General features: G+C 44.9%; 1 protein-coding gene across 15 annotated transcripts in view; it reads right to left on the reverse strand.

Annotated features, from left to right (window-relative positions):
• MAGI2 (membrane associated guanylate kinase, WW and PDZ domain containing 2) overlaps positions 1-27,586 on the reverse strand; it is a 1,181,180-nt gene that overhangs the window by 397,454 nt on the left and 756,140 nt on the right. For all 15 annotated transcript variants that reach the window (XM_073328600.2, XM_073328598.2, XM_073328606.2 and 12 more), the window contains one exon: positions 26,296-26,511. In XM_073328600.2, coding sequence (XP_073184701.1) covers positions 26,296-26,511 — 216 coding nt within the window. The remainder of the gene's footprint in view (positions 1-26,295; positions 26,512-27,586) is intronic.

A 27,586-nucleotide genomic window follows, 5' to 3' on the forward strand; every position in this document is an offset into this window, starting at 1 on the left:
GCTTTGGGACTGTCCCTTGAAGGAACCTCTTTGATGTGCCTGTCATAAATATAAAGGGAAGGCTAACCACTTTTAAATCCCTCCTGGCCAGAGGAAAAAACCCTTTCACCTGTAAAGGGTTAAGAAGCTAAAGATAACCTCACTTGCACCTGACCGATATGACCAATGAGGAGACAAGATACTTTCAAAGCTGGAGCGGGGTGGCGGGGGGGGGGGAAACAAAGGGTTCTCTCTGCTCTCTGTCTGTGTGTTGCTTTTGCCAGGACCAGAGCCGGAATGCAGGTCAGAACTCCTGTACAGGGCTAATAAGCAATCTAGTTAGATATGCGTTAGATTCTGTTTTGTTTAAATGGCTGATAAAATAAGTTGTGCTGAATGGAATGTATATTCCTGTTTTTGTGTCTTTTTGTAACTTAAGGTTTTGCCTAGAGAGATTCTCTATGTTTTGAATCTGATTACCCTGTAAGGTATTTACCATTCTGATTTTACAGAGGTGATTCTTTTACTTTTTCTTCAATTAAAATTCTTCTTTTAAGAACCTGATTGCTTTTTCATTGTTCTTAAGATCCAAGGGTTTGGATCTGTGTTCACCTACGCAAATTGGTGAGGATTTTTATCAAGCCTTCCCCAGGAAAGGGGGTGTAGGGTTTGGGAGGATTTTGGGGGGGAGGGGGTGGAAGATGTTTCCAAGCGGTCTCTTTCCCTGTTATATATTTGTTAGACACTTGGTGTGGCAGCAATAAAGTCCAAGGGAAAACGGTACAATAGTTTGCACCTTGGGGAAGTTTTAACCTAAGATGGTAAAAATAAGCTTAGGGGGTTTTTCAGGCAGGTCCCCACATCTGTACCCTAGAGTTCAGAGTGGGGAAGGAACCTTGACAGTCCCAGATCTGAAGGGACCTCACTTTTTCTTCAGGGCAGGCCACATGGCCTCACCCACTCCTCAGACTGAACCTCTGGGCTTTAGCACTCCTGCTTCACACTGTGAGCTCTGTCCAATGACAGAGAAAGACTCCTGGTGTAGAGTTGTCCACTCTTCAGGGACTAATGCGCTTCATTGAGTATTTATAAGAACACTCAAGCAGTGTTTTCAAAACAATACAATTTATTAGTCAACTGGAACACAGCATAAGAAGTCCTTCGGTCAGAGGTTCTCAAACTGTGGTCTGCAGACCACCAGTGGTCTGTGAGCTCCATTCAGGTGGTCTGCGTATAGTTCCCTCTAAGGTGCACACCTGGGCGGCTGCAGACGAGAGAATGAAGGGCTACCCAGCTAATTAGTGGAGCGGTGCAGGCGTGGCTCCACTAATTAGGTGCCTGGACCCTGGAGAAGACCCACATGTAAGGTGAGGTGGTGGCCTTGGGGAAAATAGGAGGTAGGTGGGAGGGGGCAGTGGTGTGAGAAGAGGGAGAGGGGGGAATTTGGGACGTGCAGGGCTGTGGTGGCCAGATAAAGAGGCGCTTTTCCCCAGTTCCAGGGCTGCGGCTGCCCTGCCTCAGCTCTATGGCTGCTGTGACGGGGAAGAGACCCCGCTCCTTCCAAGTCCAGCTCGGTCGCTGCCGCGGCGGGGGAGAGAGGGAAAGACCCCACTCCTTCCCAGTCCAGCTCGGGGGCTGCTGTGTGTGGGAGAGACCCCCTCATTCCCAATCAAGCTCGGGGGCTGCCACAGCAGGGGAGAGAGGGCACATCTAGCACATTAGAAAGGTAAGACTACTGATATTAAAATACGAGAAGAGTGTCTTCTGCCAGGCAGGCAAGAGATGAGGATTGCTAGCAGTCGTACTGTACCATCTTCTGCCGAGCAGCCATGAGATGTGGATGGCATGCAGTCCTTCTGCACCGTCTGCTGCCAGCCAAAGATGTAAAAGATAGATGGAGTGGATCAAAACAAGAAATAGACCAGATTTGTTTTGTACTCATTTGCTTCCCCCCCTCCCCTGTCTAGGGGACTCATTCCTCTAGGTCACACTGCAGTCACTCACAGAGAAGGTGCAGCAAGGTAAATCTAGCCATGTATCAATCAGAGGCCAGGCTAACCTCCTTGTTCCAATAAGAACAATAACCATTTCTTATTGGAACCCTCCGTGAAGTCCTGCCTGAAATACTCCTTGATGTAAAGACACCCCCTTTGTTGATTTTAGCTCCCTGAAGCCAACCCTGTAAGCCGTGTCGTCAGTCGCCCCTCCCTCCGTCAGAGCAATGGCAGACAATCGTTCCGCGCCTTTTTTCTGTGCGGACGCCATACCAAGGCAAGCATGGAGGCCGCTCAGCTCACTTTGGCAATTAGGAGCACATTAAACACCACACGCATTATCCAGCAGTATATGCAGCACCAGAACCTGACAAAGCGATACCGGGCGAGGAGGCGACGTCAGCACGGTCACGTGAGTGATCAGGACATGGACACAGATTTCTCTGAAAGCATGGGCCCTGCCAGTGCATGCATCATGGTGCTAATGGGGCAGGTTCATGCGGTGGAATGCCGACTCTGGGCCCAGGAAACAAGCACAGACTGGTGGGACCGCATAGTGTTGCAGGTCTGGGACGATTCCCAGTGGCTGCAAAACTTTCGCATGCGTAAGGGCACTTTCATGGAACTTTGTGACTGGCTTTCCCCTGCCCTGCAGTGCAAGAATACCAAGATGAGAGCAGCCCTCACAGGTCACAAGCAAGTGGCGATAGCCCTCTGGAAGCTTGCAACGCCAGACAGCTACTGGTCAGTGGGAATCAATTTGGAGTGGGCAAATCTACTGTGGGGGGCTGCTGTGATGCAAGTAGCCAACGCAATCAAAGATTAGCTGATATCAAGGGTAGTGACCCTGGGAAATGTGCAGGTCATAGTGGATGGCTTTGCTGCAATGGGATTCCCTAACTGTGGTGGGGCCATAGATGGAACCCATATCCCTATCTTGGCACCGGAGCACCAAGCTGCCGAGTACATAAACCGCAAGGGGTACTTTTCGATAGTGCTGCAAGCTCTGGTGGATCACAAGGGACGTTTCACCAACATCAATGTGGGATGGCCGGGAAAGGTGCATGACGCTCGCATCTTCAGGAACTCTGGTCTGTTTCAAAAGCTGCAGGAAGGGACTTTATTCCCAGACCAGAAAATAACTGTTGGGGATGTTGAAATGCCTATATGTATCCTTGGGGACACAGCCTACCCCTTAATGCCATGGCTCATGAATCCGTACACAGGCAGCCTGGACAGTAGTCAGGAGCTGTTCAACTACAGGCTGAGCAAGTGCAGAATGGTGGTAGAATGTGCATTTGGACGTTTAAAGGCGCGCTGGCGCAGTTTACTGACTCACTTAGACCTCAGCGAAACCAATATTCCCACTGTTATTACTGCTTGCTGTGTGCTCCACAATATCTGTGAGAGTAAGGGGGAGACGTTTATGGCGGGGTGGGAGGTTGAGGCAAATCGCCTGGCTGCTGGTTACGCGCAGCCAGACACCAGGGCGGTTAGAAGAGCACAGGAGGGCGCGGTACGCATCAGAGAAGCTTTGAAAACCAGTTTCATGACTGGCCAGGCTACGGTGTGAAAGTTCTGTTTCTTTCTCCTTGATGAAACCCCCCGCCCCTTGGTTCACTCTACTTCCCTGTAAGCTAACCACCTGCCCCTCCTCCCTTCAATCACCGCTTGCAGAAGCAATAAAGGCATTGTTGCTTCACATTCATGCATTCTTTATTCATTCATCACACAAATAGGGGGATGACTACCAAGGTAGCCCAGGAGAGGTGGTGGAGGAGGGAAGGAAAATGCCACACAGCACTTTAAGCACAGCACTTTAAAAGTTTACAACTTTAAAATTTATTGAATGCCAGCCTTCTTTTTTTTGGGCAATCCTCTGTGGTGGAGTGGCTGGTTGGCCGAAGGCCCCCCCACTGCGTTCTTGGGCGTCTGGGTGTGGAGGCTATGGAACTTGGGGAGGAGGGCGGTTGGTTACAGAGGGGCTGCAGTGGCAGTCTGTGCTCCAGCTGCCTTTGCTGCAGCTCAACCATACACTGGAGAATACTGGTTTGGTCCTCCAGCAGCCTCAGCATTGAATCCTGCCTCCTCTCATCATGCTGCCGCCACATTTGAGCTTCAGCCCTCTCTTCAGCCCGCCACTTACTCTCTTCAGCCCGCCACTTACTCTCTTCAGCCCGCGACCTCTCCTTCCGGTCATTTTGTGCTTCCCTGTACTCTGACATTATTTGCCTCCACGCATTCGTCTGTGCTCTGTCAGTGTGGGAGGACAGCATGAGCTTGGAGAACATTTCATCGTGAGTGCGTTTTTTTTTCTTTCTAAGCTTCACTAGCCTCTGGGAAGGAGAAGATCCTGTGATCATTGAAACACATGCAGCTGGTGGAGAAAAAAAAAGGGACAGCGGTATTTAAAAAGACACATTTTATAAAACAGTGGCTACACTCTTTCAGGGTAATCCTTGCTGTTAACATTACACACATAGCACCATCTCCATTGAAGGAGTCAAACAACACGGCTGGGGTAGTGGTGGCTGAACCCCCTAAAATGACATGCAGCTCATCATAGAAGCGGCATGTTTGGGGCTCTGATCCGGAGCAGCCGTTCGCCTCTCTGGTTTTCTGGTAGGCTTGCCTCAGCTCCTTCAGTTTCACGCGGCACTGCTTCGGGTCCCTGTTATGGCCTCTGTCCTTCATGCCCTGGGAGATTTTGACAAAGGTTTTGGCATTTCAAAAACTGGAACGGAGTTCTGATACCACAGATTCCTCTCCCCAAACAGCGATCAGATCCCGTACCTCCCGTTTGGTCCATGCTGGAGCTCTTTTGCGATTCTGGGACTCCATCATGGTCACCTCTGCTGATGAGCTCTGCATGGTCACCTGCAGCTTGCCACGCTGGCCAAACAGGAAATGAAATTCAAAAGTTCGCGGTTCTTTTCCTGTCTACCTGGCCAGTGCATTTGAGTTGAGAGTGCTGTCCAGAGCGGTCACAATGGAGCACTCTGGGGTAGCTCCCGGAGGCCAATACCATCGAATTGTGTCCACAGTACCCCAAATTCGAGCCGGCAAGGTCGATTTAAGTGCTAATCCACTTGTCAGGGGTGGAGTAAGGAAATCGATTTTAAGAGCCCTTTAAGTCGAAATAAAGGGCATCATTGTGTGGACGGGTGCAGGTTTACATCTATTTAACGCTGCTAAATTCATCCTAAAGTCCTAGTGTAGACCAGGGCTTAATGACTCTTCGTTCCAGCTAGACAAGGAGGTGACACACATGCAATATCTCTTTTTCTGCTCTGAGAGCAAATTTAATCTTCTCCCCCACCCTACTGGGTAGCCAGTATAGCCTGATCTATAGAGTGTATTTTTATTATATTGATTACTTAAGAATCCCCAGTTACCATTTTGAGGGTTGATGGGTTCTTGTCTGCCCTTTTCTATAATACTTTGTGCTAGTAAGCTTTTGCAGCTACATTATCATCACCTTGGAGGACTACTATCATCTCTTTTGATCATATGTGAGGTACAGCTGAAGTGTCTGCCAAGGGAAGGAGGTACTATGGAGGGAAGAATATGACAACAAGGGCACCACTCCCTAAAGTGCCCCTCTACTCAGAAGAGTGACTATTTAAAAATGACACCTTCTCACTCAGCAAATCTGCTCTGTATGTATTCAGAATTATACCTGCTTACTTTAATGACTAACGTAAGCTCGGGTTATTTTTTTTCTCTTAGCTCTGTAGAATCAACTCAGCTGTGAAAGGGATCTGGTTTCTTTTCTGTTTCACACATTATCAACAAAAACTGTTCATTAATTTCCAAAGGCTACCCCACTGTCTTGAGATTATTCCAACTCTAGGAATGAGGCCCAGTTCTGCATCTACATTGTGTTTCTGGAAGTGAAACAATGAGCATGTGAAAAAGAAGGAGTCCATGTGTGAAGTCCTCTTCCATATTTTAGGGGTGGCTTCCTCATTTTAAAACCCTAGCAGCCAGTTTCTACCTTCACCTGAAAGGGCAGCACCAGGATAAGAGTGTATAGAGCAGAAGTGGAAGCATACAGAGGAGTCAACCCGGAACAGTGCACTGTCATAGAATCATCAGGGTTGGGAGGGACCTCAGGAGGTCATCCAGTCCAACCCCCTGCTCAAAGCAGGACCAATCCCCAATTAAATCATCCCAGCCAGGGCTTTGTGAAGCCTGACCTTAAAAACTTCTAAGGAAGGAGATTCCACCACCTCCCTAGGTAGCGCATTCCAGTGTTTCACCACCCTCCTAGTGAAAAAGTTTTTCCTAATATCCAACCTAAATCTCCCCCACTGCAACTTGAGACCATTACTCCTTGTTCTGTCATCTGTTACCACTGAGAACAGTCTAGAACCATCCTCTTTGGAACCCCCTTTCAGGTAGTTGAAAGCAGCTATCAAATCCCCCCTCATTCTTCTCTTCCATAGACTAAACATCCCCAGTTCCCTCAGCCTCTCCTCATAACTCATGTGTTCCAGTCCCCTAATCATTTTTGTTGCCCTCCGCTGGACTCTTTCCAATTTTTCCACATCCTTTCGTGTAGTGTGGGGCCCAAAACTGGACACAGTACTCCAGATGAGGCCTCACCAGTGTCAAATAGAGGGGAACGATCATGTCCCTCGATCTGCTGGCAATGCCCCTACTTATACATCCCCAAATGTCATTGGCCTTCTTGGAGTTCTGAAGTAACTCATATGTGAAATTGCAGAACTGCTAACTGTGCTATGTAATCTATCATTTAAATCAGCTTCTGTACCAGAAGACCGGAAGTTAGCTAATGTGACGCCAATTTTTTAAAAAGGCTCCAGAGGTGATCCTGGCAATTACAGGCTGGTAAGACTAACTAAAGTACTGGGGAAACTAGCTGAAACTATAGTAAAGACCAGAATTGTCAGACACATAGATGAACATGATTTGTTGGGGAAGAGTTAACATATTTTTTTGTAAAGGGAAATCATACCTCACTAATCTACCAGAATTCTTTGAGGGGGTCAACAAGCATGTGGACAAGGGTGATCCAGTGGATATAGTGTACTTAGATTTTCAGAAAGCCTTTGACAAGGTCCTGCACCAAAGGCTCTTAAAAGCAAAGTAAGCTGTCATGGGATAAGAGGGAAGGTCCTCTCATGGATTGTTAACTTGTTAAAAGGTAGGAAACACATGGTAGGAATAAATAAGGATGTTTTCAGAATGCAGAGAGGTAAATAGTTGTGTCCCCCAGGGGTCTGTACTGGGACCAGTACTATTCAACATATTCATAAATTATCTGGAAAAAGGAGTAAACAGTGAGGTGGAAAAATTTTCAGATGATACAAAACTACTCAAGCTAGTTAAGTCCAAAGCAGACTGCAAACAGCTACAAAGGGATCTCACAAAACTGGGTGACTGGGCAACAAAATGGCAGATGAAATTCAATGTTGAGAAATGCAAAGTAATGCACATTGGAAAACATAATGCTAACTATACATATAAAATGATGGGGTCTAAATTAGCTGTTACCACTCAAGAAAGATCTTGGAGTCACAGCGGATAATTATCTGAAACCATCCGCTCAATGTGCAGCAGCAGTCAAAAAAGCTAACAGAATGTTAGGAATCATTAAGAAAGGGATAGATAATAATACAGAAAATATCATATTGCCTCTATATAAATCCATGCTATACCCACATACTGAATACAGTGTGCAGATGTGGTCGCCCATCTCAAAAGAAGATATATTGGAATTGGAAAAGGTTCAGAAAAGGGCAACAAAAACAATTAAGGGTATGAACAGCTTTCGTATGAGGAGTGATTAATAAGACTGAGACTTTTCAGCTTGGAATAGAGATGACTAAGGGGGGAATATGATAGAGGTCTATAAAATCATGATGGGTGTGGAGAAAGTACATAAGGAAGTGTTATTTACTCCCCTTAACAAAAGAACTAGGGGTCACCAAATGAAATTAATGGACAGCAGGTTTAAAACAAACAAAAGGAAATATTTCTTCGCACAGTGCAACCTGTGGAACTCCTTGCCAGAAGATGCTGTGAAGGCCAAGACTATAACAGGGTTAAAAAAATAACTAGATAAATTCATGGAGGATAGGTCTATCAATGACTGTTAGCCAGGATGGGCAGGGATGGTGTCCCTAGCTTCTTCCAGAAGCTGGGAATGGGTGACAGTGGATGGATCACTTGATGATGACCTGTTCTTTTCACTCCCTCTGAAGCACCTGGCATTGGCCACTGTCAGAAGACACATCACTAGGCTAGATGGACCTTTGGTCTGATCCAGTACAGCTGTTCCTATGTTCTTATGAAGCCAAATAGAGAAACTAAGGGCAAACCGTAAGGACTGGGGGGTAACTGAAGCTGTAATTGCCTTCAGAAACTTTAGTTTTGGTGATTATGTGTGAGCCAGATAGATCATAGCTCGATTCTCAGATCACAGGTCTGGCAGTTAGGAAAGCAGTATTGCCAACTCTTGTGATTTTATCTGAAGTATTGTGATATATCATGTTTTTCTTAAAGGCCAAGCTTCTGCAGTCATATGATTAGGTGAGAATCTCAGCTGTCATTAAACAACAACAAAGTTTCCCAGATCTCATCATTGCAGAGAAATACTTGAAAATATGAACCCTAAGGAGTAGAGGGTAGACCCTCACTTGCTATAAATTGTCACATCTCCATTCTAGTCAACAGTGCTATCGTCATTTTACATAATCTCTGCCTCATAAAAACCTCTGCCTCATAAAAACAGAAGACAAATAAAAAGTACTCAATTTGTATTTAATTATTTTTTTAAAAAATCTCATGATTTCTAAGCCGATCTCAATATTTATTGGGGACTGATTGATGAACACATGATTTTGGGAACTCCTCTTGATAAGTGTAAAAATGAGCAATAAAGGTGCTATAATGACATTTTAACAAAATGCATTTCCAAATAGAACTACAGAATGGACTACAGAATGGACATTCCACTCATCTTTGATTTAGAGTCCAGCATTGTATTGCCATTTAATATTACATATTTTGTTGTGTGTATGTATGTTTCAAATGTTTCAGGTAAGCTATATATCACCTTTTCTGATTCTCTTCCTATTGATAAATAATGTTTGACTTAAAATATAGTTCTGGTGAAAAATGTTTAAGTTCAATAAAATCCAAAACATTACAGCAACTCACTAACAAGGAGGAAAAACCCCCCAAAGACATCTTATAATATCTGCCTTCAAATAATATCTTTGATTTAAAGATTTTGAAAGATTGTTCCATAATATGTGCCCCCAAATACATTTGTCACTAAATAAAATAATTAATTGACTTGATATCAGGTGAAACAGCCTACTGGAGATACTATCTCCAGATGGAAAAGATTATATGGTCCAGTTTTCAAAATATATTCAAAAGCAACTTAGTGCAGTACATCAACAGTGAGTGAGTGCCCTGAGAAGTGGCAGTGGAGGCAATGGGAAAACATCAGCCTCTTATTCCATATGTTAAACATAGCACATTCAAGGGAAAGAAGGAACATTGAGACGGTCTGCATTAAAAATACATTTAAAACCACTGGTTTCAGAGTAACAGCCGTGTTAGTCTGTATTCGCAAAAAGAAAAGGAGTACTTGTGGCACCTTGGAGACTAACCAATTTATTTGAGCATAAGCTTGCATCCGATGAAGTGAGCTGTAGCTCACAAAAGCTTATGCTCAAATAAATTGGTTAGTCTCTAAGGTGCCACAAGTACTCCTTTTCTTTTTATTTAAAACCACTGTAAATGGATATAGTGGATAAATGGAACTAAGTTAGATAATTTTGTTTCATCTACATAGTAATAAACCAAAACAAAGTTTAGCAATAGGCAAATTACTAAATCTGATGAATTACCCTCTGGAAATGTGAAGTGCTAGATTAGTGATACATTTTCTTATGTTTCAAAAATACCCCTAAAATGTCTTATTTGATTATTCCAGAGCTTGATCCTTAACCCAGAGTTGCTACTGGCAGTTCAGATTGTGGTGGTGTTCTTTTATTTATAATCTAACACTTGGAAGCTTCTACCTATGTGAAATGAGCATGCCAGGTTGGGTTTTTATTTTAATGCTGCAGATTATTCATGCAGTAAAGTATAAAACCTTGTACTTTTGGAAGAAAAGAAACAACCCAGCTGCTCAAAGCCATATAGATGGAGAATAAACTAAATGAAATAATATAAAATATTGGTTTTTGAATTGGTTTGTACACCTCTGGAGAAAAAACAGTTATAGCTCTTTTTATGTAGTACTGGTGTCATCATATCTGAGTCAACAATTCCTAGTCCTGCACAGGAACTAATACATCTCTTTTTAAATCGTTCCTATGTAATAAGAAGACAGTGCAGCCAGTGCACTCCCGTGGGATTGTTGCACCTTTTGGCCTGGTTGATGACATCTGGACCTTCGCCTCTTGCTTTGCAATGCAGCCGAGGGCATGCAATAATCCTTCTGAAACACTTTCCTTGTCATGTTTTATTCCTTAATTAATTTGAGCCTGAAAAAAAAATTCCTTTTTGGGGTGAAACTTATAATTGTTGCAATAACTTCCAATTGTCTGGAGGGGAAGATGAATAATACACATAGAATCACAGAAATGAAGGCCTGGAAGGGAGCTCGAGAAGTCATCAAGTCCAGCCCCCTGCACTGTGGCAGGACCAAGTAACCCTAGACCAGGGGTTGGCAACCTGTGGCACGCCTGCCAAAGGTGGCACGTGAGCGGATTTTTACTGGCACACTGCTGCCAGCTGGGGTCCCAGCTGCCGACCCCGCTCAGCCTACTGCCGGCCTGGGTGAACAGAACCCTGGGCTGGCAGCAGGCTGAGCGGGGCCAGCAGCTGGGACCCCGGCTGGCAGGAGCCGGTGGCTGGAACCCCAGCCTGGCGGCGGGCTGTGCTGCTCAGCCCGCCGCCGGTCTGGGGTTCTATCTGCTGGTGCAGTGTATTAAATTTCTCCCCGTAGGAATGTGATACTTGCGGAGCATCAGGACTGGCAGCCGTAAGTAGTACGCTGTAAGTAGCACATTCCTACGGGGAGAAATTTAATACAATACACCCTGGTAGGGAAGGTTGTGCCTCCCCAAACAGCCTGCCCCTTATATATTCTATATGATTCCCTTCCACTTCCCGCCTCCTGACTGCCCCCCTCAGAACCCCTGACCCATCCAACCCCCCCACCACTCCTTGTCTCCTGATGGCCCCCTCCTGGGACCCTCCCACCCCTATCTGCCCCCCCCCCGGGACCCCAACCCCCCCATCCAAGCCCCCCTGCTCCTGTCCCCTGACTGCCCTGACCCCTATCCACAACCCCGACCCCTGACAGGCCCCCAGGACTCCCATGCCTATCCAACCCCCCCTGTTCCCTGTCCCCTTACCATTCTGCTCAGAGCACCAGGACTGGCAGCCAGAAGTAGCATGCCATAAGTAGCATATTCCTATGGGGAGCAATTTAATATACTACACCTGACCCCGCTCAGCCTTTACATGGTCTAAAGTTCTCAAAATATGTTCTCGCACCCCTTATCAAAAATTATACTACAATTAGCTTAAAAACTTGAAAACTTAAAACCTTTGTTTGTACACTACAGTAATGATGAAACAAAACAGTTGTACTTATGTGCCTGTGCTTAATTTGTGTTTTTGATGATTTACATTCTAAAAAAAAATCTCAAATGTCTCTCACCCCAGAAAGGGCATCTTGTACCCCCAGGGGGTGCGTGCACCCCAGGTTAAGAACCACTGCACTAAATTGATAGAATCTGCATTTTAATTTAATTTTAAATGAAGCTTCTTAAACATTTTAAAAACCTTATTTTACATAGAACAATAGTTTAGTTATATAATATAGACTTATAGAGAGAGAGACCTTCTAAAAACGTTAAAATGTATTACTGGCATGTGAAACCTTAAATTAGAGTGAATAAATGAAGACTCAGCACACCACTTCTGAAAGGTTGCCGACCCCTGCTCTAGACCATTCCTGAAGTTATTTGTCCAACTTGATTTGAAAAGCTTCCAATGATGGGGACTCCAGGACCTCCCTTGGAATCCTATTCCAGAGTTTAACTACCCTTATAGTTTAAAAGTTTTTCCTCATATTGAACCTCTACCTCCCTTGCTGCAGATTAAGCCCATTATTTCTTGTCCTGCCTTCAGTGGACACAGAGAACAATTGGTCACTGTCTTCTTTATAACAGCCCTTAACTGTACATATTGGAAGACTTTTCAGGTTAGCCCTCAGTCTTCTTCCCTCAAAACTAAATGCTCCCAGTTTTTTCACCCTTTCCTCATAGGTTAAGTTTTCTAAACCTTTTACCATTTTTGTAGCTCTCCTCTGGACTCTTTCCAATTTGTCCCCATCCTTCCTAAATTGTGGTGCCTAGAATTTGGCACATTACTCCAGCTGGAAACCTCACCAGTGCTGAGTACAGTAGGACAATTACCTTCTGTGTCTTACATACAACATCCTGTTAATACACCCCAAAATCATATTAACCTTTTTTGCAGCTGCATCACATTGATGGCTCATTTTCAGTTTGTGGTCCACTATAACTCCCAGATCTTTTTCAGCAGTACCACCACTGACAGGTCTTCCCCATTTTGTATGTTCCATGACGTTATAAAGGCATGTTTCATATGGAATTTAGAAAAAGGGTAAAAACAGCTTTGGTGAAAAGTGTGGAGCCAGAGGTGGTGGCTAGTAAAGTACTGAATCCTGATGTTGGTTGCTAAGGAGACTGACTTAACTTTTTGTTGATAGGAGTGCGAATTTCCCAACAGTATGCATAAATGCATGCTTTATGAGCACCACCCACACATACTTTGGACACCCTAAATCCAAATTATAAATTAATATGATGAATAATAACAACAATAATAATTAATATTATGGTAGCAGCTAAGAGTCCCAATCAGGATTAAGGCCTCACTACGATAGGTGTTATGCAAACACAAGCTTATTACCCAAAAGTAACAGAAACAGAGATAGGAGGGAGAAGAGCTACAATATTCCAGTAAATGATTATGGTGCCATTGATAAATGTCCTGTCACTCCTTCTTGGTTCTGTTCACTGAGTCTTCCTGTTCCCCTCTCCCTTTTTCAGGGTGGGTCACTCAGAACTCTGTACACATCCCCCTCCTCTTCTCCCTCTACACCCTATCTCTTGATGACATCCTGGCCACATAGAAGTCAATAGCAAAATCCCCACTGACTTCAACTGGGCCAGGATTTCACCCCTCATTCCCAAACATGGCTTTGCCTCCCATTTTTATGCTGATGATTCACTAATCATCTCCCTTACTCTGGGTCCATCTCCCTCCATCCAAACAAAAATCTTTACCTGTTCTTCTGGCATCTCATCTTGGATGTTTAACCATCAGCTGAAACTTAACATGTCCAAAATCAATCTCCTGATCTTTTCCACTAAACCCACCCCTCTTTCACCCAACCTCTGTCACAGTGGACAACAAAACTGTCCTTCCTGTGAAGGACCTTGAAGATCCCTCTATTAGATTATTGCAGTGTTGTTATAGCCGTGTTGGTTCCAGGACATTAGAGAGACAAGATGGGCGAGGAGATATCTTTTATTAGACCAACTTCTGATGGTGAAAGAAACAAGCTTTCAAGCTACACAAAGCTCGTCTCTTTCACCAACAGAAGCTGGTCCAATAAAAATATCACCTCACCCACCTTGTCCCTGCAATAGTGGATTACTCCTGTATATTGTCTTTGTTTGCTTGTTGTGTGGTGACTGCTATAGAACTTTAAGGGTTTAATTGAGACAAGGGGTTACTCAGACCAGGCAGGGAGATGACAAGCTTCAGACAGGACCAATCACCCATATTTAAAAGAACATTACAGTTTTCAATCCCTTTCAAGTTTCCCTCTGACCATGCAGATTTCAACTTCCCTGGCTTGGTACAGGGAAGGGGAAAATTCAGGCAGCAACAGTGAAACAAAAAATTTGGAGTAGATTAAAAACCTGAGCTCCTGAGCTCAGGGGAGAGACACAAGGACTGCAGGGTGCAGACTGTCACCCGATACCAGAAGTGGGGCACCTAGATAGGCGAAGCCTACTGAGCTTTAGGTAAAACAGAAGCATGTAGATTGCTGTGTTCAAAAAATCTTTTCTTGTTAGGGTTTGATTCCTTCTGTTGAGATTAAACAACGCTCTGTTTGGAAGAGGCTGTTTTATGTTCCTATATTCTCACACTGGCCACCACTAGCTGAGGGAAGAACTGCACGGTTTGAACCCAGGCAGACCTGCTGAGGAACCACAGTTGGTGTCATAAATATAAAGGGAAGGGTAAACCCCTTTGAAATCCCTCCTGGCCAGGGGAAAGCTCCTCTCACCTGTAAAGGGTTAAGAAGCTAAAGGTAACCTCGCTGGCACCTGACCAAAATGACCAATGAGGAGACAAGATACTTTCAAAAGCTGGGAGGAGGGAGAGAAACAAAGGGTCTGTGTCTGTCTGTAGTCGTCTTGGCCAGGGACAGAACAGGAATGGAGTCTTAGAACTTTTAGTAAGTAATCTAGCTAGGTATGTGTTAGATTATGATTTCTTTAAATGGCTGAGAAAAGAATTGTGCTGAATAGAATAACTATTTCTGTCTGTGTATCTTTTTTGTAACTTAAGGTTTTGCCTAGAGGGGTTCTCTATGTTTTTGAATCTAATTACCCTGTAAGATATCTACCATCCTGATTTTACAGGGGGGATTTCTTTATTTCTATTTACTTCTATTTTTTATTAAAAGTCTTCTTGTAAAACACTGAATGCTTTTTTTCATTGTTCTCAGATCCAAGGGTTTGGGTCTGTGGTCACCTATGCAAATTGGTGAGGCTTTTTATCCAACATTTCCCAAGAAAGGGGGGGTGCAAGTGTTGGGAGGATTGTTCATTGTTCTTAAGATCCAAGGGTCTGGGTCTGTAGTCACCTAGGCAAATTGGTGAGGCTTTTTACCAAACCTTGTCCAGGAAGTGGGGTGCAAGGTTTTGGGAAGTATTTTGGGGGGAAGGATGCGTCCAAACAGCTCTTCCCCAGTAACCAGTATTAGTTTGGTGGTGGTAGCGGCCAGTCCAAGGATAACGGGTGTAATATTTTGTACCTTGGGGAAGTTTAGACCTAAGCTGGTAAAGATAAGCTTAGGAGGTTTTTCATGCAGGTCCCCACATCTGTACCCTAGAGTTCAGAGTGGGGGAGGAACCTTGACATGGTGGCACAGTGGTGGGATTAACCTGAAATCATTTTGAGATCCAGTTGAGATTTTTTGAACTAGAAATACAGATTTTAAAAAGGAATTTTTAGGAAGTCCAGAAAGCAGCTTTGAAACTGAAAGCAGCTTGGTTTCTCTCTGCTTTGTGGCCAAGCAGAGACAAAAGGGGATTATCTTCTGAATTGCAGGTTTTCTTTGCCTGGAGGCAGGGTACTTAACTCCTGCAGGGAAATTCACAGTCTTCCAACCCAGAGGTTTTTTTTTTCTTTTCTTCCTAAAAGTAAATAGGGGGTGTGTGCTCTACCCATTTGCCTGGAGACAAAAGTGGCAGGGTTTTTTTTAGGATTTTGATTTTTTTCTTGTTTTACAAGGAGCACAGGTTTGAAAAGAAATTTTTTTTTCTTTGGGCTGGGTAAGCAGGTTTCCAAGTAGTTGGAGGTTTTTTGCTTTAATTTGGGCCCAGAGCAGAGATAAGGGAATTGTCTTTTTCTGTAGGCTGACAATCACTATCAGAGAATAGGTATTCTATTCCAGCACAGCAAAATTTTACAGCCAAGTTTTGTTTGTTTATTTCTAAACCTCGGGTGTAAAGTTAGTTAAAAACAGAGAGGTTAGAATGGCCAAATCCTCGGCTCGACTACAGCTGGAATTAGCCAAATTTCAGGCTGAGGAAAGACAAAGGGAACATGAAAGACAGATAGAACTCATGCGGCTGGAGAAGGAGGTACAGGAGGCTGCCCACAAGAGGGAAATGGAGGCAAGGAAGCATGTGGAGGAGATGGAGAGGATAAAGGCCCAGCAGAATATACCAACAAACCCTAGCAATCCTTCTCCAGGTACCACTTCCCATCCCAGAAAGTTCCCCACCTACAAGGCAGGTGATGATACTGAGGCCTTCTTAGAAAACTTCGAAAGGGCCTGCCTTGGGTACAACATCTCTACTGACCAATACATGGTAGAGCTGAGGCCGCAGCTCAGTGGACCCTTAGCTGAGGTGGCAGCTGAAATGCCTAAAGAACATATGAACAAGTATGAACTGTTTAAATCCAAGGCGAGAGTCAGAATGGGGATAACACCCGAGCAGTCTCGTCGGAGGTTCCGAGCCCTAAGGTGGAAACCAGACATGTCATTTACCCGACATGCCTACCACATTGTGAAACATTGGGATGCCTGGATATCAGGAGCAAGTGTTGAATCTCCAGTAAATTTGTCCTTCCTAATGCAAATGGAACAATTCTTAGAGGGTGTTCCTGAGGAAATAGAAAGATACATCCTAGATGGGAAACCCAAAACTGTAATCGAGGCAGGAGAGATTGGAGCCAGATGGGTGGAGGTGGCAGAGAAGAAGAAAACTGGTCGCAGTTGGAGCGGAGACCAGAAGGGACCACCCCAGACCACACCCTATTACCGGGGGCCGCCCAAAGCCCCACCTACCTCCCAAAGAACCCTCCAGACCCCTTATCGTCCCACCACCCCGTTCTCCAGCAACCCACCTCGCCCCGGTGACCCGTCAGCTGGACGATGTTTTAAATGTAATGAGCTGGGGCATGTAAAGGCCAACTGCCCCAAGAACCCCAACAGATTACAGTTCATTGCACCGGAATCACACCAGAGGTCCACAGGCCCAGATACCTCCCAGATACTCTTGGAGCGGAGGGAAACTGTGAGTGTGGGCGGGAAGAAGGTCACCGCGTGGAGGGACACCGGAGCACAAGTGTCAGCTATCCATGCTTCCTTAGTGGACCCCAATTTAATCAACCCAGAGATCCAAGTGACGATTCAACCCTTCAAGTCCAACTCTTTCAATTTGCCTACAGCCAAGTTGCCTGTCCAGTACAAGGGCTGGTCAGGAATGTGGACTTTTGCAGTCTATGATGATTATCCCATCCCCATGCTGTTGGGGGAAGACTTGGCCAATCACGTGAAGCAGGCCAAGACGGTGGGAACGGTCACCCACAGCCAGGCTAAACAAGCCGTGAGGCCTAGCTCTGTTCCGGAAACTTCTATCAGGACCCGGTCAGAGGTGATGGACCCGGACCCCAGGCCAATGTCTGCAACAGCAGTAGTGGATCCAGTCCCAGAGACCCAGACGGAACCAGTCCCAGAACCGGAACCAGCCAAACAACCAACACCAGACCCCGTGCCAGCACTGAATCCAGTACTTGCAACCTCAACACCAGAGGGCCCCACCGAACCTGAACTGGCAGCAGCCGATAACCCTACACAAGAGGCTCAGCCGGAGCCTGAATCCCAACATAGTGCACCAGCGGAGAGCGGTTCACAGTCAACAGAAACAGCTCCATCCCCTATATCGCTTCCAGAGGGACCAAGCCTATGTCCCCAATCCAATGAGGAACTGATGTCTCCAGCATCAAGGGAACAGTTCCAGACCGAACAGGAAGCAGATGAAAGCCTCCAGAGAGCGTGGACGGCGGCACGGAGCAACCCACCGCCTCTCAGCTCTTCTAATCGATCCAGGTTTGTTGTAGAAAGAGGACTTTTATACAAGGAAACTCTTTCTGGGGGACACCAGGAAGACTGGCATCCTCAGAGACAGTTGGTAGTTCCAACTAAATACCGGGCCAAGCTCTTGAGCTTAGCCCATGATCACCCTAGTGGCCATGCTGGGGTGAACAGGACCAAAGACCGTTTGGGGGGGTCATTCCACTGGGAGGGAATGGGCAAGGATGTTTCTACCTATGTCCAGTCTTGTGAGGTGTGCCAAAGAGTGGGAAAACCCCAAGACCAGGTCAAAGCTCCTCTCCAGCCACTCCCCATCATTGAAGTTCCATTTCAGTGAGTAGCTGTGGATATTCTGGGTCCTTTTCCGAAAAAGACACCCAGAGGAAAGCAGTACATACTGACTTTGATGGATTTTGCCACCCGATGGCCGGAAGCAGTAGCTCTAAGCAACACCAGGGCTAAAAGTGTGTGCCAGGCACTAGCAGACATTTTTGCCAGGGTAGGTTGGCCCTCCGACATCCTCACAGATGCAGGGACTAATTTCCTGGCAGGAACTATGAAAAACCTTTGGGAAGCTCATGGGGTAAATCACTTGGTTGCCACTCCTTACCATCATCAAACAAATGGCATGGTGGAGAAGTTTAATGGAACTTTGGGGGCCATGATACGTAAATTCGTAAATGAGCACTCCAATGATTGGGACCTAGTATTGCAGCAGTTGCTCTTTGCCTACAGAGCTGTACCACATCCCAGTTTAGGGTTTTCCCCATTTGAACTTGTATATGGCCGTGAGGTTAAGGGGCCATTGCAGTTGGTGAAGCAGCAATGGGAGGGATTTACACCTTCTCCAGGAACTAACATTCTGGACTTTGTAACCAACCTACAAAACACCCTCCGAACCTCTTTAGCCCTTGCTAGAGAAAACTTACAGGATGCTCAAAAAGAGCAAAAAGCCTGGTATGATAAACATGCCAGAGAGCGTTCCTTCAAAGTAGGAGACCAGGTCATGGTCTTAAAGGCGCTCCAGGCCCATAAAATGGAAGCATCGTGGGAAGGGCCATTCGTGGTCCAGGAGCGCCTGGGAGCTGTTAATTATCTCATAGCATTCCCCACCTCCAACCGAAAGCCTAAGGTGTACCATATTAATTCTCTAAAGCCCTTTTATTCCAGAGAATTAAAGGTTTGTCAGTTTACAGCCCAGGGAGGAGACGACGCTGAGTGGCCTGAAGGTGTTTACTAGGAAGGGAAATGTGCTGGTGGTGTGGAAGAGGTGAACCTCTCCATGACCCTTGGGCGTATGCAGCGACAGCAGATCCAGGAGCTGTGCACTAGCTACGCGCCAACGTTCTCAGCCACCCCAGGACTGACTGAACGGGCATACCACTCCATTGACACAGGTAATGCTCACCCAATTAGGGTCCAACCTTACCGGGTGTCTCCTCAAGCTAAAACTGCTATAGAACGGGAGATCCAGGATATGTTACAGATGGGTGTAATCCGCCCCTCTGAAAGTGCATGGGCATCTCCAGTGGTTCTAGTTCCCAAACCAGATGGGGAAATACATTTTTGCGTGGACTACCGTAAGCTAAATGCTGTAACTTGCCCAGACAACTATCCCATGCCACGCACAGATGAACTATTAGAGAAACTGGGACGGGCCCAGTTCATCTCTACCTTGGACTTAACCAAGGGGTACTGGCAGGTACCGCTAGATGAATCTGCCAAGGAAAGGTCAGCCTTCATCACACATCTCGGGCTGTATGAATTTAATGTACTCCCTTTCGGGCTGCGAAATGCACCCGACACTTTCCAAAGACTTGTAGATGGTCTCCTAGCGGGATTAGGAGAATATGCAGTCGCCTACCTTGACGATGTGGCCATATTTTCGGATTCCTGGGCAGACCACCTGGAACATCTACAAAAAGTCCTTGAGCGCATAAGGGAGGCAGGACTAACTGTTAAGGCTAAGAAGTGTCAAATAGGCCTAAACAGAGTGACTTACCTTGGACACCAGGTGGGTCAAGGAACTATCAGCCCCCTACAGGCCAAAGTGGATGCTATCCAAAAGTGGCCTGTCCCAAAGTCAAAGAAACAGGTTCAATCCTTCTTAGGCTTGGCCGGTTATTACAGATGATTTGTACCGCACTACAGCCAAATCGCTGCCCCACTGACAGACCTAACGAAAAAGAAACAGCCAAATGCTGTTCAGTGGACCGGAAAGTGTCAGAAGGCCTTTAACAAGCTTAAAGCGACACTCATGTCTGACCCTGTACTAAGGGCCCCAGACTTTGACAAACCGTTCCTAGTAACCACAGATGCATCCGAGCGTGGTGTGGGAGCAGTTTTAATGCAGAAAGGACCTGATCAAGAATTCCACCCTGTAGTGTTTCTCAGCAAAAAACTGTCTGAGAGGGAAAGCAACTGGTCAGTCACTGAAAAAGAATGTTATGCCATTGTCTACGCTCTGGAAAAGCTACGCCCATATGTTTGGGGACGACGTTTCCACCTGCAAACCGACCATGCTGCACTAAAGTGGCTTCACACCGTCAAAGAAACTAACAAAAAACTTCTTCGGGGGAGTTTAGCTCTCCAAGATTTTGATTTCGACATCCAACACATCTCAGGAGCTTCTAACAAAGTGGCTGATGCACTCTCCCGTGAAAGTTTCCCAGAATCAACTGGTTAAAATCGTCCTTGAGATGTGGAAAATATTGTTAGTCTTTATGTACTTGGTAGTATATTTAGAGATGCATGTGTCTTATTAACTCTGTTTTCCTAGAGCTCCAGGAAGAAATCCCAGCCAGTGTTTCACCCTAGCTGAGATTTGGGGGGCGTGTCATAAATATAAAGGGAAGGGTAAACCCCTTTGAAATCCCTCCTGGCCAGGGGAAAGCTCCTCTCACCTGTAAAGGGTTAAGAAGCTAAAGGTAACCTCGCTGGCACCTGACCAAAATGACCAATGAGGAGACAAGATACTTTCAAAAGCTGGGAGGAGGGAGAGAAACAAAGGGTCTGTGTCTGTCTGTAGTCGTCTTGGCCAGGGACAGAACAGGAATGGAGTCTTAGAACTTTTAGTAAGTAATCTAGCTAGGTATGTGTTAGATTATGATTTCTTTAAATGGCTGAGAAAAGAATTGTGCTGAATAGAATAACTATTTCTGTCTGTGTATCTTTTTTGTAACTTAAGGTTTTGCCTAGAAGGGTTCTCTATGTTTTTGAATCTAATTACCCTGTAAGATATCTACCATCCTGATTTTACAGGGGGGATTTCTTTATTTCTGTTTACTTCTATTTTTTATTAAAAGTCTTCTTGTAAAACACTGAATGCTTTTTTTCATTGTTCTCAGATCCAAGGGTTTGGGTCTGTGGTCACCTATGCAAATTGGTGAGGCTTTTTATCCAACATTTCCCAAGAAAGGGGGGGTGCAAGTGTTGGGAGGATTGTTCATTGTTCTTAAGATCCAAGGGTCTGGGTCTGTAGTCACCTAGGCAAATTGGTGAGGCTTTTTACCAAACCTTGTCCAGGAAGTGGGGTGCAAGGTTTTGGGAAGTATTTTGGGGGGAAGGATGCGTCCAAACAGCTCTTCCCCAGTAACCAGTATTAGTTTGGTGGTGGTAGCGGCCAGTCCAAGGATAACCGGTGTAATATTTTGTACTTTGGGGAAGTTTTGACCTAAGCTGGTAAAGATAAGCTTAGGCGGTTTTTCATGCAGGTCCCCACATCTGTACCCTAGAGTTCAGAGTGGGGGAGGAACCTTGACAGTTGGCATACAGGGGGATGTAGCCTAGTACCCCAGTCTGAGAGGGAAAGAATCATAGGATATCACCCCAGGAAGGTGAAGGCCTAATAACTCTCCTTGAGTACACAAATCCAGCTCAAGTCTAATCTTGCCACTTCTTCCTGTACCATGTCTCAAAGATCATCCTCTGCCTATGCTGCCAAAACACTGTAACAAGGCCTGAACATTTTGCACCTTGATTACTGTCATCTCCTCCTCTATGTTCTTGATGCCTGCAACCTCACTCTCTCAAATCATCTTGACTCATCATTCTGATGACATCACCCCTTTGTTAAGTCACTGCATTGACTTCCCGTCTTCTAATGCATCAGACACAAAGTTTTTGTTCTCACCCTTCTCTCTTGGGGCTTCCAATTCACCCTTGTTCCATGGCTTCAGGTTTCTGCTTCCAACCCAGTTCCCTCAGAGCCATGGAGCTCTGCCAGTCCCCCTGCAGCCCCTGGCCTCTCTAGAGCATCTAGTGTAAAGTATAAGGCAGGTGGAGAGCTGTGATCACTATTACTGAATAGCTAAGAACTACACATCTCTTGTTATATTTATTTGTTGCCTCATCCTACCATGTCCCACTTGTTTGTCTCATCCACGTCTTACATCTTGTCTTTTACACTGTAAGTTCTTTGGGGGCAGAGACTGTCATTTATTATGTTTGCATAGTGCTGAACACAATGGGGCCTGACTGAGTTCCCATTACTCCTTAAAGAGGACAGACCACCCTGTTACAGGGATGAAAACAAAACTCTACTTTGGCAAAGGGATTCCACAGCCCTCCTTCATGGGACTGTGCCTTGATTCACACAGGCCCCTCCAGCCGACCCAGGTTCCAGTCCTGCTCCAGGTAGCCTCTCTAGGTCCTTGCCCTCTCAATGTTTGTTTCCATTTTATAATGGCCTGGTCTTATTCCTCAAAGCCATTGAGTCCCCCCCATTTACCATTGACATACCCCCACCCTATATCCTCCCAATGGGTATCAATTCTCAACAGAGAATGAAAGGGCAGATGACATCACTAGGTCACTGACTTTGTGAAGGCCATCCTGTATTGCTGCTGCACTGTTCCCAGCTCTCTTCCTACAGGGGTGGCCTTTTACACAATGGTGCCTGGTGGTGACAGGAGAGCAGCATCTCCAACCCTATGTATGCTTGGGGTTGGGTGAGAATCCCTCACCCACTCTGCGCACAGAAGACACTAGCCATAGCTTTGGAGTGGTTCAGAAGGAGCTTTCATCAGCTTTGTCGGGACCACTTTTATAATCCATGACACACAGAGTGCTTTTTTAATGGGAGGTTTCAAAAATGTTAAACTTCATATGAACCTGATAACAAGCGGCTGTAGAGACAGTGGTCAACCTTTGACTAGTTCATGCAGGCTGAAATAGCTGCCACGTGTATCTGGCTGGAATTAGACTTCAAACTGGACAGAGACAAAGCAAGAAGGTAGTCTAGCAGCTTTTGTGGGGGTAAACAAAGCCGTCAGCTTCGCCTTGATTTCAAAATGTTTCCACTTCAGTTGTAGGTACTTCTGGTAGATGGTTTTTAAGATGCCAGGAGGACGTGGGCCACCTGCTCAGAAATGCCACTCTTATTGTTATAGCCTATTACTTATATTACAGTGGTGTCTAGGTGCCTCAGTAAGGGGCCAGAGACACATTATGCTAGAAATTATACACACAAATAACAAAAAGACTTTGCCCTGAAGAATTTGCAATCTAAGTATAGAACGAGAGACAAAAAAGGGGGCTACGACAAACAGACAGGGAAAGTACAAAGTAAAAATAAGATAATGATGAGCCATGCCTAAGGGTCACTAGCCTGGCAGGTGCCTGGCTGTCTGAGGGCGAGCTCCCTGGCTGGCATGGGGCAAGATACCTGGAGATACTATAGTGACTAGATCCATATTCATAGAGGCTGACAAGTTCAAGGGAAGACATTACAAATGCACAAGAGTCCCTCACGAAAGAAGAACAAAGAAATGGTATAACATAAATTAAAAAAGAAATCAGATTACAGTCATAAAGCTCTCCACAAATATCATTGTCATTTACCAGTCTGATAAAGACAGGTTATTTAAGTTCCCTTGGATTCACTTCAGATCTTTAACTCCTCCAGTCTGCTGGTGCTAGCTGTTACATCAGCCCTTAGTTTCACACTATAGTCCTTTGCCCTGCTCAGACTCTGACAACACTACTAATTTGTAAGGCTTTAGGCTGTGCAGCGTGTATAAACATCCTAAAGGACTGTACAGATCTTTTGCAGATCCTTAAAGCTGAGTATTTAATGGAATGTTGCCTTTAAAGGAAAGAGAAACTCTTATGAAGAATGGCCTGCACTTTCCAAAAGTGCAATGACAAGTGCCAAGGCGTTGGTTCCTTCCATCTGGAGTGACCCACTCATTAACGTATTTTGTTTTTCCTGCCTGTTTGAAGACAAAGTACAAATGCATTTTAGGGGCAGCTAATACCCTTTTTTAGCACACAGATATATTGTCTCCTTTACAGAGTTCCTGAGACCTACATTGCCAAAATAAGGCAACACTGTGTGCATACATAGAGCTGCATTGGTACAATCCCCCAAGTCTTCAGTCAGTATAGCTGAACAACAAAATGGTGCCACAAGTACTCCTTTTCTTTTGCGACTAACGCGGCTGCTACTCTGAACACTGCTTGTTCAGAGACCCACACCTAAAGGAATTACTTTGCAGGGGGTCCTTTTACATACAGTGCTCAAATACTTCATTCTTTTAACATAGCACCTACCAGTGGATATTTCTTGAATATGGCCTAACCACCACTGATGTAGAATTTGCATGGGACATGTTATATATTGACAATGCAAAGGGAAAAGCAGATTTTGTATTTATTCTTGATCAGATTTGGATTATGAACTGAAATATATTGCCCTGAAATTGCTTCCTTGAAACTTGCATGTGGGCATATATTTCATAGAACAACATGGAAGGATATTAGGAAGACTATCCAGTGGGGACCAAATCCTGTCCTTGCCCAGCCTCTTTAGTTCCCTGGCAGCAGATCCAATGCTATTCTTGTTCATAAGGATTTGAGGGGGTGCATTCTACTTATATGGTGTAGAATTTAGCTCTGTTGAGGGTTCCTGTATGCAGGGAATGGGGCAGGGCTGCATGAAAGCATGGTGTAGGATGCACTGATGTATGAATCCTCCCCTGTGGAAGGGCTGAGTAAGGGTTCCGGGGCATGCTGCAGCCTCAACACTGCCGTTATGGTCAAAGAATGGTTCCACAGCTGTTTTGGAGACTGGAGGGAGAGGATTTTCTACTCATTTCCCTATGTTTCTTCAGTGCCCAGCTCAGCTACCTAAGCTCAGGAATTGCCCTTAAATGCAGAACATACATACCAAAAAAGCATGCAACCAGACCTATCCATAACAGGGAAAGTTATTCAATTTGATGTGCTTTCCAACCAAGTATGAGAAAAAAAGCATACATATAATGAAATGTGAAAGTCAATTTTACAGCACTTAGAGATTAGATAATGCACTTATTGTTTCATAAGAACCTGTACATTCAGAAATCTTGTAATCTTATCATTCTATTGACATGGATTGTCACTAAAGATACTTCTACTTCAATCATTTTCTTCTGTACTTCTAATTTCACTAGGATTAAAGGGCTTTATTATCCAGGTTTTTCACATTGCTTCTAGACCTATACAGGCCAAACGAGAAAAATACACATATTTAACCCAGCACTTATTATTGCTAACTCGGTGGTTTTCAGATTCTTTATAAAATACAAACTTCTGAGCTCTTCAGTTTCTTTCTTGAAGAAAAAAATAATCAGTTATGTCTCAAATGGTGTTTCAGGATAAAAAATGGTGATACTTGCTCAAACTCAGAAGGGGAATTGATCATGCACTGATCTGACTTGACCTGATTGAATTTTCCTATGCAGGATACCAGCACATATTTGGGTTCACTGTCATCTGGATCAGTGAAATCCATAGGATGTAAGGGTAGGTACCTTTTAGTACTACCTGCCTATGGTTTGTATGACCGTCATCCAATTGCAGGTGTTGGAACATTGACAGACCTTGGTCCTTCCCATTTGCTTTTTCTGGAGGCTTCAAGACTTTTCCCCATGTCTGTCTGACTCTCAAGTGACAGTACTACCAAGTCAGCCACACTGATACGGTCTCAGGTTCATAAAGATTCTGTTGAATTAATGCACTAATCAGACTTTGCTGTTACACAATGTCTCATTTGAAAAGTTCAAAGCATTTTACAAAATGCTAATCATTTTACAGCAGGGGTTCCCAAACTTGGTTCACGGCTTCTTCAGAGAAAGCCCCTGATGGGCCGCGAGACGCTTTATTTGCCTGAGCATCCGCAGGTACGGCTGCTCGCAGCTCCCAGTGGCCATGGTTCGCCATGCCGAGCCAATGGGAGCTGTGGGAAGCGGCATGGGCGGGGCCACTGCTTCCTGCAGTTCCCATTGGCTGGGAATGGCGAATGGTGACCACTGGGAGCTACAAGCAGCCGTACCTGCAGACGCTCAAGTAAACAAAGCATCTCACGGCCCGTCAGGGGCTTACCCTGGACAAGCTGCCCTGAACCAAGTTTGGGAACCCCTGTTTTACAGAAAGGAAAACTGAGGTACACACTCCATGTGATTTGTTCTAGGTTATACTGGAAGCCAGTTTCTCAGGAATCCTGGCTATCAGTCTTGTGCTCTTCAGCACAAGATAAACACTCCCTCCCCAAAGTGAGCATCCTCATAACTGCAGAAGGAAATAACTGTGAAATAACTGAAATAAAATTCAGAAGTGGATAAACGGACTAACCTGGTGTTACTACCATGCCATTTCCATTGACCACAGGTCTTTCTTCCTCTTCCTCTTCTGGTGGTTCAATACCTGTCTTCTCCATATTGCTCACTGATTTATTCCTCTTACGTTTGCCTTCAGCACTAGGTGTGGCACCTGGAAGGATCTGGTCTGTCACATTTAACAATAATGGAGCTGGTTCTGCTGGAGGCTTTGGAGTGCCGTAGTAGTTGTCTGCAAATAAAATCAGTAGGACAATAGTTAAATTCTTAAGAACATCTTTTGCACCATAAGAAACTATTGAAACTGTATGACACAGGGTTAGTTTCACTGTCCCTTTTCAAAGTCAGTGCAAAACAGTCTGTGAAGTTAAAATTTCATTTTTTATGAAATAGTAATTGATTTTTTTAGAGATAGGCCAAACCAATTTCACAACATTGCATGCCATAAAATAGGAGGGTTTGGAGGCTTGAAGGAACCAAAAATTGAGTAATTGGCTATCCATCATGGCAAACACATTCTGTATTATGTCACATCATGCTTGTAACAAAGAAGTTCTATATATACCTATAGGTTGGTAGGTAGATAATCCATGCTTATAAATCTTTAATAATGCCTCAAGTCCATTTCCATATCTCCTACATTATGCAACATTTCTACTGCTCATGAACATGCATCCAGGTTTACAATAGTTAATACTAATATATTTTGGAAGATATATGAAACCTCATGCTTCGTGGTTTAAGCCAATCTCTAACAATTAGGGATTTGAAGAACTAATGTGGTGGGGGAGAAATTATCTCACATCTGCCTGACATGAAATTACTGGCACCTTCCTCTGAATCATCTGAAGCTAGCCATTGTTAGAGACAGGTTGTTGGACTAGTTGCACCACAGATATCATCTGGTAATTGCAATTCCTTTGTTCTTATGTTCCTATGCACCTTGGGGCTAGCAGAATCCTTTAACAGCATCCCCAGTTTAAAAAAACCTGTGTATGAATTCAATTCAAGAAGAAAACAGCGAACAGTGACTCCATTAGCTACATGATGCACAAGGATTAAATTTACATACACAATCTATACCAGGGGTTCCTAAACTTGGTTTGTGGTTCATTCAGGGTAAGCCCCTGGCGGGCCGCGAGACGCTTTGTTTACCTGAGCATCTGCAGGTATGGCTGCTTGCAGCTCGCAGTGGCCATGGTTTGCCATTCCCGGCCAATGGGAGCTGCGGGAAGTGGTGGCCTGGCCCGCGCCACTTCCTGCAGCTCCCATGGGCAGTATATACAGTATTATCAACACCAATACAC

The sequence above is a fragment of the Lepidochelys kempii genome, chromosome 1, assembly GCF_965140285.1.
Source record: "Lepidochelys kempii isolate rLepKem1 chromosome 1, rLepKem1.hap1, whole genome shotgun sequence".
NCBI classification, from domain to species: Eukaryota; Metazoa; Chordata; order Testudines; family Cheloniidae; genus Lepidochelys; species Lepidochelys kempii.